Source organism: Acinonyx jubatus, chromosome E3 (genome assembly GCF_027475565.1).
Source record: "Acinonyx jubatus isolate Ajub_Pintada_27869175 chromosome E3, VMU_Ajub_asm_v1.0, whole genome shotgun sequence".
Classification (NCBI taxonomy): Eukaryota; Metazoa; Chordata; class Mammalia; order Carnivora; family Felidae; genus Acinonyx; species Acinonyx jubatus.
Genome location: NC_069398.1, coordinates 18454087 through 18466015, shown reverse-complemented (window position 1 = coordinate 18466015; position 11929 = coordinate 18454087). Strand labels below are relative to the sequence as shown.

The following is an 11929-nucleotide window of genomic DNA, read 5'->3' as shown; positions in this document are numbered from 1 at the left end:
TGGCGCGGGTGGGGGACCAACAACAGAAAAATGCCCGCGACCGGATTGTCGTTGAAATGCCCCACAGTGTCTCCGGAGTGAGGCTTTCCAATTCTAACAACGTCCCTGGAGTCAGCGCCTTTGCCTCTCTCCCTGTCACTCAGCTACCGCGGGGTAGTTTCTTCTCCGTTGCCCCTTCCTTGCCTTTCCTCTTGGTACGCCCCCGCCCAGTCGAGGAGAGGCCCGGCGGCCGCCCGCGTGGCCACTGCGCATGCGAATCCCACGGCGAGGGTGGGGGTGGGTGAGTGGGAGCACGGACCCCGCCCCTTCGCTGCTCCACGCGTGACGTCGCGGGGGGCGCCGGCCTCCGCCCGGCTCCGAGCGGTGAGAGCTAGCGGCAGGCGGAACCGACGCCGCAAGACCGGGAAAGGGATGTTGCGGGTGTTGAGTTCATGCAGGAGGGGCTTGGGGCGGGGGGAGGGGAGGCCCAGGGGCACCACCAGCCGCTGACCTCAGGCTCTGCCCTCCCCCTTCGCGCTTCCTCCCTCTTTCCAGATGTGTCGGGACGGGAGGCAGGGCAGGGGCTGGGCATTTGGGACACCTGTATTTCCCTGGAGACTTCCTTCTCCCCCCCCCCCCCCCCCCCACCCAATATGTTTATCCCGTCTTCCAGATGTTCCTTTTCATAAGACTGTTGCTTCTTGCTTGGCAAAGGGCACTCTTTCTACCTGGAAGCAGAAAACGGGGTTTCAGACCTTGGCCCTGCCCCTCCTCTGTTAAAGTCCCCGAACCTCAGTTTCCACCACAGTGTTTTTTGCTTCGCTTCACCTAGTTTTAAAGATCATTATGACACAGAGAAACAGAAAGAAAATGGACATTTGTTGCGTCCCTGCAAGGCCCAAGTACTGTGCAAACTGCTTTATTTGTCACATTTAGTCCTCATTATTTGGTGTTCTTAGAACCACCCTTCACCCTCCTTCCCTTCACAGATCCTTAAGCTCACAAAGGTTAACAGATTTTTCTCACATAGCCAGTGAGTGGCAGAGGAGGCTTCAGACTGAACCGTTTTTGCTCCAAAGTGGAGTTCTTTTCATCAGACACTTCCTTTGTCTAGGCTATTGGCTGGAATTGTTCTTCAGCCAAACCCTAACCCCAGAACAGCTGCTTCCTCAATTTCTCCCCTTGAGAACTCTCCATTTGGGTTCCGTTTTCGAGCACAGTGTGCTCTACTTTGCTTCTGCATTGATCACATCAGAAATGAAATACAGCAGACATTTTTTGAGTGGTGCAGGGGGATGAACTTGGAGTCAAGAGCCTTGGGTTCTTGTCCTGGCTCTGCCACTATTGGCCGTGGAGCCTTGAGCAAGTCCCCTGTCTTTTCAGTGCTTTAGCTTCCCTTTGAATAAAAATGGGTAAGTGCCTTCTGACTCTCAGGCTCTTGTCCAGTTCTTCCTTCCTGTCCTCCAGCAGGCTCTCCGTGGAGGCCCGGACCCCTCTCCTCCCCATGGGCAGCTGCCAGGCAGGGCACAACCTGCATCTCTGTCTCGCCCACCACCCACCTCTGGTCTGTGCCACTTTGATCCTGCTGCTTCTTGGCCTTTCAGGCCTGGGCCTTGGCAGCTTCCTCCTCACCCACAGGACTGGCCTGCGCAGCCCTGACATCCCTCAGGTGAGTACCTTCATCCTTTCCATACAGGTCTGCTCATGCTGCTAATGTCTCACCTCTCACCTTTCTTTTGCACACAGGACTGGGTCTCTTTCCTGAGATCTTTTGGCCAGCTGACCCTGTGCCCCGTGAATGAGACAGCCGCACGGAAGTCGCGTGGATCTCACGTTGTAGGCTTACTGACCACCTTGAACTTCGGAGATGGTCCAGACAGGAACAAGACCCAGACATTCGAAACCCAGGTCCTGGGTAGTCATATTGGATTGAAAGGTGAGATCAAGGAGGAATAGGGGTTGGGCATCGGAACACTTAGGGGTGGGCCTTGTTTCTGACCTCCCCAACCTGGTGACCTTGGGTATATCCCTTGGCCTTAGTCACTTCTGCTGTAGTAAGGGCTAGATACTTTCAGTGAACAAGTGTTTTCTTTCTCCTCTTCCGGCTCTGAGGTGGGTTTGTTTGTTTGTTTGTTTTTGAGAGAGTGAATATGAGTGGGGGTGGGGGCAGGGGGGAGAGAGAGAGAGAGAAATTCCTAAGTAGGCTCTGACACAGAGTGCAGAGCCTGACATGGGGCTCAATCCCATGACCTTGGGATCATGACCTAAGCTGAAATCAAATCAGACAAAGCCATCCAGGTGCCCCTGAGGTTTTTTGGTTCCATCCTTGGAGGTGTAATGAGATGGGGTAGATTTGACCTAATGTTTTTTCTCATCCTTCTTGATCTCTACCGCTTTCTCCTATTGGAGGCTACCTTCTTTCTCCTCGGGGATATTCAAGAAGCATGTCCTCCTTCAATTAAGCAAGTGTCCTAAGTTTCTCTTTTGTTCTTACCACAGCTCTATGTGCTATGGACGATACAGAAAAAAATTAGGCATCTCCATTCCCACAGAGCTTAGAGTCATCTGGGAAAATGATAAGAGAGAGAGCGAGAGTGTGTCAGTTTATTCCTGCATGAGATTTGGCCTCAAGTTCCTTGTCTGAAACTGGGGAGATGAAAAGGGAGGAGAGAAAGGTGGAACTGTCTGGCTTCTGAGGTCCTTTTCGACACTGTCATTCTAAGCATCTCTTGTGAATTACATATGTAGCTGAGTGTGTCGCAGGGGGAGGTCTCTTATGTCCAGGTATACATATGTGTGATCAAAGGATGAGAATAAAGGCAGGTGTCTGATATATACAGACTTGGGGTGATTTTTCCTGTGCTTTTTATTTTCTAAATATATATATGAGAGCTTTGTTGAGATATGATCACATACCATAAAATTCACACATTTAAAATGTACAATTAAATGGCTTTTCACATACTCACAAAAGTGGGCAACTCTCACCACTGTCAATTTTAGAACATTTTCATTGCCTCCAAAAGAAATCCTAAACCCATTATCAGTCACTCCCCTTTTCCTCCTAACCTCCCAGACACAGGCAACTACTAATCTTGCTTTTTCTGTAGATTTGCGTACTGAACATTTCATACAATATGTGGTCTTTTGTGACTGCTTCTTTCAACCAGCATGTTTTCAAGGTTCATCCATGTCGTAGCACTTACCAGTGCTTCATGTTTTTATTGCCGAATAGCGCTCAGTGTATGAATAGTCCATCTTTCATTTATCCATTTGCCAGTTCGTTGACATTTGGATTGTTCCTACTTTTTTACTATTATGAACAATGCCGCCATGAACATTCTCATACAAGATTTTGTGTGATCATACATTTTCATTTCTCTTGAGGAAAATGAAATACTAAGGAGTGGAGTTACTGGATCATATGGTAACTCTATGTTTAATCTTTTTTTTTTTTTAATGTTAATTTTTATTAGAGAGAGAGCGCGCATGAGCAAGGGAGGGGCAAAGAGAGAGGGAGAGAGAGAATCCCAGGCAGGTTCCACTCTCAGCTTGGAGGCCAACACAGGACTTGATTTCACGACTCTGTGATCATGACCTAAGCTGAAATCAAGAGTCAGACACTTAACTGATTGAGCCACCCAGGTGTTCCCATTAAATCTTTTGAGGAGCTTCCAGGCTGTTTTACAGCAGTGAATGAGAATTCCAATTTCTCCACGTCCTCACCAACATTTGTTATTGTCGGTCTTTTTTATTCCAACCATCCTAGGCAGTGGGAAATAGTATCTCGCTGTGGTTCTGATTGGCACGGCTAATGATACTGAACGTCTTTTTTTCATGCACTTATTTATCTATCTCCTTTGGAGAAATGTTTATTTGGAGTTTGCTTGTGAAAAAATAATTGGATAATTTGTCTTATAATTATTGACTTCTAAGAGTTTTTTTTTAATTTTTTTAATGTTTATTTATTTTTGAGAGAGACAGAGACAGAATGCGAGTGGATTAGGGGCAGAGAGAGAGGGAGACACAGAATCCGAAGCAGGCTCTAGGCTCTGAGCTGTCAGCACAGAGCCCAACGCGGGGCTCGAACTCACAAGCTGTGAGATCGTGACCTGAGCCAAAGTCGGACGCTCAACCGACTGAGCCACCCAGGTGCCCCTATAAGAGTTCTTTATATTTTCTGGATACAAGTCTCTTATCTGAGGTATGATTTGCAAATATTTTCTCCCATTCTCTGGGTTGTCTTTTCATTTTGTGGATGGTGTTCTTTGAAGCACGAAGGTTTTAATTTTGATGAAATCCAGTTTATCAATTTTTTCTTTTGTTGCTTGTGCTTTTAGTGTGTTGGTTTAGCAGGCTTTGCCTAACTTAAGCTCACTAAGATTTACTTGTATATTTTCTACTAAAATTTTGTAGTTTTGACTTTACACTTAGCTCTATGATCCATTTTTGAGTTAATTTTTGTGAATGATGTGAGGATGGGATCCAACTTCATTGTTTGCAAGTGGCTATTCAGTTGTCCCAATATGTTTTGTTGAAGAGACTATTCTTTCTTACTGAATAATTTGGGCACCCTTATTGAAAACCAGCTGAGCATGGATGTATATATGAATTTATTGCTGAACTCTGAGTTCTATTCCGTTGATCCATATGTCTATCCTTATGCTAGCACCACACTCTTTTAATTACTGTAGCTTTGTATTAAGTTTGAAATCTGAAAATGTGAGTCTTCAGGGTCCCTGGGTGGCTCAGTCAGTTGAGCATCCAACTTCGGCTCAGGTCATGATCTCACAGTCTGTGAGTTCAAGCCCCGTGTCGGGCTCTGTGCTGACAGCTCAGAGCCTGGAGCCTGCTTCAGATTCTGTGCCTCCCTCTATCTCTGCCCCTCCCCGCCTCAAGTTCTGTCTCTCTCTGTTTCTGAAAAATGAATAAACCTTAAAAAAAAAAAAAAAGAAAATGTGAGTCCTTAACTTTGTTCTTCTTTTTAAAAATTGTCATTATTCCAGATTCCTTTAATTACTATATGAATTTTAGGATCAACTTCTCCAGTTCTGTTTTTGCAAACAAGCCCTTGTTCTTTTTATAATGGTTAGAACCAGAATAATATCATGAGAGATTACTCTGGACAAAAATAAAATATAACCCACCTATGATTGCATCACCTAAGTAATAATTATTGAGCACCTATTATGTAGCAAGCATGGGGAATATAGAGATGTATAAGACCCGGGTCCTCACTCCAAGCTGCTTACAGTCTAGCAAGGATACAGACATGAACAGAAGTAAACACCTTTCTTTCTTTTCTTTCCTTTTAATTTTTATTTGAGAAAGAGCTAAAGCATGTGCACAAGTGGGGGAGGGGCAGAGGGAGAGAAAGAATCTCAAGTAGATTCCCTGCTGAGCCAAGTTGGGGCTCAATCCCACCACCCTGGGATCACGACCTGAGCTGATATCAAGAGTCAGACGCTCAACCCACTGAGCCACCCAGGCTCCCCAAAGTAAATACCTTTCAATGCATGTAGTAGCTCACAAGATACAGTGGGAATAGTTAGGAGCCTGCCAAGTGAAAACAGGCTTTTCCAAGGATTCAGTGCCTGAGCTGGCTTGAGGGAGGTTTAGGGCTTTGCTCTTCCAGCCAGAGGGACAAGCACATACAAAAGTATGCAGATGGGGACCGTAATGGCATGTTTGAGAACTTCAAGGGGTTCATTTTGGTGCAGGGGAAGGAGTGTTGAGTGAGTGGCAACAGATGGACTGGAGAGAGCAGACAGAATCCTATGGAAGGTCTTGTGTGCCAAGCCCAGGTAGTTGAACTTTAGTCCGTTGGGCAAACTCACAATTTTAGGCAGAAAAATAGTAGGGTTTTGTTGTTGTTCTTTTAAAAGATCACAGTCTGTTGGCTGATTGTCTGGTAGGAATGCGCCCAGATGGAGGAGGACCAGTTAGGAGGTGGTTGCAATAGAAAGATGATGAGAAGGGGCACCTGGCTGGCTCAATTGGTGGAGTCTGTGGCTCTTGATCTAGGGGTTGTGAGTTCAAGCCCCATGATGGGTGTAGAGATTACTTAAAAAAAATTAAATAAAATCTTTTTTTTTTAACATTTATTTATTTTGGGGAGAGAGAGAGAGAAGCAGAGAGAGGGGGAGACACAAAATCCAAAGCAGGCTCCAGACTCTGAGCTGTCCGCACAGACCCTGATGCGGGGCTCGAACTCATGAACCGTGAGATCATGACCTAGCCAAAGTCGGATGCTTAACCGACTGAGCCACCCGGGCACCCCTAAATAAAATCTTTGGAAAAAAAAAAAGAAGATGATAAGAAAAACTGAGCTAAAACAATGCTGTGAAAAACCGGGACTGATCTAAGAGACATTGGCAGTGTGGGATTGACAGGACTTTGGTAATTAATTTGATCTGGAAAACACTGAAAAGGGGCATTCTCTTAGAAAATTTTACATGTACATTTCTCAGTTCTCATTACAATATATGTACTGGTTTCTATTTCTCTTTTTTCTCCTTATGACATCATTCTTTTTTCTTACTGCCCGGCCTGAATGTTATTATTTTAATGGATGTAAGGTGATCCATTAAGTGGCTAGGCCATCACTTGTAATGCTTTTCCTAGTGTTAAACATCTCTACTGTTTCTTATTTTTTGGCATTTTTTGTGAAATCACAATACACATCTTGGTATACGTGGCATTTTTCTTTTGAATCCTTACCTTAGGATTAGTTTCTACAAGTGGTATGACTGAGTCCAAGGGTATGGACCTTTTTTTTAATGGACAAATTCATTTTGTTGTGGAGTTAGAGCACATAGAAGTATACAAAGCAGGTGTAAAAATCTTCCTTGCCTCAGGGTGCTTGATGGCTCAGTTGGTTAAGTGACTGACTTCGGCTCAAGTTATGATCCTACAGATCGTGGGTTTGAGCCCCCCATCGGGCTGTATGCTGTCAGCATGGAGCCTGCTTCATATTCTCCATCTCCCTCTCTCTCTGTTCCTCCCTTGTGTCCCCCCCACCCCCTACTCTCTCTCTATCAGAAAAACAAAACAAAAAATCCTCCTCATCTCCCCTGCACAGTCCACAGTTTGATCGGCATCTTCCTAGTCCCTCTCTGTACCCATTTGAAATTATGACAGAAACAGCCAAATTGTATTTTTCTGAAAGGTGTCACTCATTAAAACTGCCCATTTCCCCACATCTTCAGCAATTCTTATTATTATCAGTCTTTTTAATTTTTACCAATTTAATGAGCAAAGGAATTACCTGATTGTTTTAATTTACTTTCTCCCGATTATTAGTGAGGTTGAACATCTTTTGGTTTATTGGCCATTTTTGTGCCTCCGTGAATTTCCTGTTCATATCCTTTGCCCATTTTACTTTTATTTGTCTTGCGGTTTTGTGGGGGGAAAAAAAAGAAAAAAATGGTTTACCTTTATCTTCTTGATTTTTAGAGGATCCTTTTACATTCTGTATAGTAAACCTTTTTGCCAGTTAAACGTAGGTATTTTCATCCATTCTGTTACTTTTTTTAAGTTCTCTTTCACCGTAGAGAAGTCTTTAACTGTTATGAGTTGTTTATTGCTCTCATTCTTTACTCAGGCTTTTAGGTCTTGTGTCTTTTTTAGGAAGGCCTTCCTCACTTTAAAATTAGAAAATATTCTTCTGTATTTTCTTTGGGTTTTGTTTTGTTTAGTTTGTTAGTATAGGTCTTTAGCACATCTGGACTTTATTTTGTAGTGTGAGATGAGTCTAACTTTTTTTTTTCCACAAATGGAAATCGTTCCAAATTCACTGACTAAATAGGCCATCCTCTTCCCGCTAATTTGAAATGGGGTGTGAACCTTTCAATGGATTTTGGCACCTAGTAGAAAGCTACTTTCTTAAAAAGGACAAACTAGTTTATACAGACTGACATTGGCAATGTGTATCTGCCCCAGTTTCACTGCAACTTTGTGAGTACTGGTATGATTACTTTATTGATTGTAAGCTAACTTAATTTTTTGTTTATATTGGTACACAGTTATTGTCATTTCTCAATGACATGATGATGGCACATAGAATACTTTATTGAATAGCCTCAATGCCAAAACACCCGGTACTGTAGGAAACCTTAGAAATGAATGTAAGTCTGAAGATGGATGGCTTCCAACCCACCCTCCATTTTCTTCCAACCCCTCTCCTGTGTCTCTCATAGGATCTTCTGCAACAGAGCTCGTCCTCATTACAGCCAGGGTGACCGCAGAGAGGACCCCAGGAACCTGCCTGTATTTTAGTGCTGCCCCAGGAATCCTGCCCGCCAGCCAGCCCCCCATATCCTGCTCAGAGGAGGGAGCAGGAAATGCCACCTTGAATTCTAGGATGGCTGAGGAGTGTGTCAGGGTCTGGAGCCACGAAGGCCTTGTGCTCACCAAGCTGCTCACGTCGGTAAGAACCTCAGGTTGTTGGGGTTTCATAGACTGCCGTGCTGAACGCTGTGTCTTGAAGGCTTCTGGAGGCAGTTTTACCTAACAGAAAAAGGCATAGGGCTCTATAATTCTGTCTCAGAGGGGGTGTGACCTTGAGCAAGCATCTGAGCCTCTCTGAGTTGTAAAAATGGAAACATCATCTGTAAAATGGAAAACATAATATTATCTCCTGATTCCAACAAATAAAGATGAATGAGAATTAATGTCAAGTGCTCAGGACAATGCCTGGTACATAACAGAGATTTGGATAAACGACAGCTATTACTATTAACTTGTCTTTAAACAGAATAAAGGAATTTGGAAGCTGTAAGAAGGGGCAGAATGGGCTAATTGCTATCATAGAGATGTGAGCAAAGTGTTATTCAGACATGGAGTAAGGAGCAATTAACCCTAACTTGAACATTTATGGAGAGTGCTTCACAGAGAAGGTGGCATTTAAGAAAGGGAATTGTGTACAGTAGTTTATAATGTACCAAGTGCTTTCAAGTTCGTTATCTCATTTGATCTTAAAATCGCCTTTTGAGGTAGCTGTTATTATCCCACATTACAGATGAGGAAACAGGCTTAGAGGGAGCGAATTGCCCAAGGCCACACAACTGGTTAAGTGGCAGACACAGGATTGCAACCTCTGCCTTCTGACTGTAGTCCCAGGCTTTGTCTGCCCTTTCACGGTGACCCTTGAAGAGGAGGAAGATGTGGATAGAGAATGCAATAGAGGGGGTTCAGGAGAGGGGGAACGCATTTCAGGCAAAAGGACCGGCACAAACACAGGCCTAGAGATTGAAAAGTGCTCGGCCCTCGAGGGCACTCCATGCTGAGGGGCTTAGGAATGACTGAGGGGAAGAGACAGAAGGGATGCAGAGGCCTGATTATGAGGTACCGTGATGCCAGGCTAAAATGCTACAACTTGACACTGTAGGCCAGGGGGTCCAGTGGTGCTGTGTGGAAGGAGAGAGACCAGTTAGGAGGCTGCTGTGTACTCTTTCCTCACACTTGCAAGGACCCTGGTGAGGAACATCACCTGGGAGTTTAGAACCAGAGAAAATACTTGTTTCCAGACCTGGCCCTACTTGAACATATTTAAAACGTGGATAGTAGTGGACTTTCCTACCTCCTGGAGACATTGTGGGATTTCACGTAAATGGCTGGGCAAGAAAGCAGTTTGTAGACCATCGAGACAATTAGCTTATACAGAAATTACATTTTCTCTTTGGGTTCTCCTTCTCTCCTGGATGTAGAGAGCCCTCTCCCCCATGGGGGCTTCTCTCTGTAGTTCTTGGCCTGGGGATAAGATGTCTTCCCAGGGGAAGATTCTCCACCCTCCCTCTCTCATTCATGCCTCCTTCCCTTCCTGTGCCCATCCCTAGGAGGAGCTGGCTCTGTGTGGCTCCAGACTGTTTGTTTTGGGCTCCTTCCTGCTTCTCTTCTGTGGCCTTCTCTGCTGTCTCACTGCTGTGTGCTTTCACCCGCGCCGGGAATCCCACTGGTCTAGAACCCGGCTCTGAGGGCGCTGGCCTAGTTCCCAACTTGTTCTCAGGTAAGGTTCTTTGCCCCAGTCCTGTGGGAGTAGGGGATGGAGTAGGGGTGGCAATTATAACTGAGATAGAGTCATTCCTTAATAATATGGTTTGGTTTTATTTTTGAACTTTATGTAGATGGAATCACATGCATTCTTTTGTGACTGACTTCTTTCAGTTAACATTCTGATTTTTAAGATTTCATGCATAGCTGTAGTTCACATCCAAGTTTTTTGGTAACAGTGGGAGTCAAGAGGGTTCAAATTTGATGATGCATCCTGGATGCGAATTAGGGTTGTCTTGCTTTTGTCCTGACATCGTGATACCCATTTTTATGATGCAGCTTTTGTAAAACTCAAATTGAACAGCTCAAAAGGATCGGTGATGCCCATTTACTAGGCACATACTTTGTGCCCAAGCATTTTACATACACCTCTTTTCTATCAGCCTTCACTGCATTTAGAAAAGTTGATTCTGCTAACAGGACCTTTGGAGGAACACACCTCACAAAGGTAGCAGTGGGTGGGGGATATGTTGGCTAACCATTTCATGTGTCAGCTCATTAAAGAAAAAAATTTTTTCTGTAAAAAAGTCTCACTCTGTCAGATGGATCTCACATAATATGCAAGTTACCTATTGTGCAGCCAACTCTTAAACTATTCTCAGCTTCAACAACTGGCTGCTGTGCCCTAGGAAATAACCTTGGGAGAAGCGGCAACTGCCCAAGCCCAGGGAGGGGCTCTGGCCAAAGGAACTGGATTGCTGAAAATCAACCTTGCTTATTTTGCTCAGGGCTAGACTTCACTGCCCTATCCATCTGCCTGGGATGGGAGATGGTGGAACTCTCTTAGCCTTTCTTAGATCTGAGTGGACCGGGAAAGGAAGCCTCTCTGGCTCCTAGCAGATCCTGGGGCCCTGAAGTTATCCACCCCAGTCAAAATAAGTGCTTGCACCTATCTCTAGCTGCCATTGCCTCTGCTCCTTACTTTGCAGCCATCCCAGAGCTTCCCCCAAGGGCCCTGTGATCTGCCCTGGTTTTTAATTTTCTTTTTCTCCAGGTGTGAATCAACTTCTCTGGCCTTTGTTCTGAGTTCGAAGAGATGTTACAAAAAATGGAGAGCTGGAAAGTGGGGGGAAATAAAAGGCTTTTTTGCCCGATGTCGCCCAGGGTGTTTATTGGGGATTGGATGGAGGTGGGAATTTCAGGGCAGACAGGTTTGGGGGACTTTACCTTGTTGAATCTTCAGTTTGGGATAGAGGCTGGCAAAGGGCGTGGATCACTGCAGCTCTATCCTTTTGCCTTTGGAAAACACCTTTTGATCGCAGCTCTGCCACTTTATGTCTTGTTTTCTTGTATGAAATAAGGTTGATAGTTCCCACTAGTTGATAGAATTAGGTGGGTATGGTGGGTATGGTCATGGAAATGCTCTGACATAAAGGCTTTGTGACCTTGGGCAGGTCATGCAATTGTGAGATGCCTGCTTCCCGAAGGGATTTGACAGACTGAGTTTTCCTAGCAGATTCCTCGAACTTAAGAGCCCACGTCCTGGCTGTATGGTTACTAACCAGAGCAGTCCATTTTCCCGCCTTTTCCGAGCCCAGCAAGCCTCCCTCCCTTGCCCCTCCCAACAGCTACCCTACACGCAGGCGCAGATCACGGCTTCTTCTTTCCTTCCACTCGCGCCCCCTCAAAGCTTCCCCTAGCAACAAGCTCGGGCTCTGCGCTGAGGCGGAGCTAACGCATGCGCCGAAGCCCTCTCCACCGCCAGTTGTCGGACTGCGCGCTGAGCTCCTCCCCCTTCAAGCCTAGCCCTTCTCCCCGCCTCCTTCCATCCCAGGGTCCGCGTGGCGGAGCGCGCGCGCACTCCGGCTTGGTGGCTGCACATCTCCCTGGCCGCGGCAGTAAGGATAGAGGGGCGGGGCTATTCACTTAGGGCTCCGCCCCCTTTGGCCCGGCGTCCCTA

The 11929-nt window shown here is 45.5% G+C and overlaps 1 protein-coding gene across 3 annotated transcripts; it reads left to right on the top strand.

The window, feature by feature from the left end:
• Window positions 1–206: 206 nt before the first annotated feature.
• Window positions 207–11121, top strand: TMEM219 (transmembrane protein 219). 3 transcript variants are annotated; one of them, XM_027051585.2, is made up of 6 exons: window positions 207–363; window positions 1450–1648; window positions 1726–1915; window positions 8178–8407; window positions 9816–9985; window positions 11024–11121. In XM_027051585.2, exons 2-5 carry the CDS (start codon window positions 1484–1486, stop codon window positions 9951–9953), a joined length of 723 nt encoding a protein of 240 aa, XP_026907386.1. In that variant the 5' UTR covers window positions 207–363; window positions 1450–1483; the 3' UTR covers window positions 9954–9985; window positions 11024–11121. The 3 variants fall into 3 exon arrangements, with proteins under 3 accessions (XP_026907386.1, XP_026907387.1, XP_014918796.1); XM_027051586.2 differs by having other exon boundaries at window positions 209–363; window positions 1447–1648; XM_015063310.3 differs by having other exon boundaries at window positions 349–1648.
• The last annotated feature ends 808 nt before the right edge of the window (window positions 11122–11929 follow it).

Excerpts from the sequence above, each read along its gene's own strand:
- TMEM219 (XM_015063310.3), top strand. The coding sequence starts at position 1,388 with ATGGGTAAGTGCCTTCTGACTCTCAGGCTCTTGTCCAGTTCTTCCTTC. Across the intron at positions 1,916-8,177 it reads TAGTCATATTGGATTGAAAG|GATCTTCTGCAACAGAGCTC; the intron begins GTGAGATCAAGG and ends TGTCTCTCATAG. Across the intron at positions 8,408-9,815 it reads TCACCAAGCTGCTCACGTCG|GAGGAGCTGGCTCTGTGTGG; the intron begins GTAAGAACCTCA and ends GCCCATCCCTAG.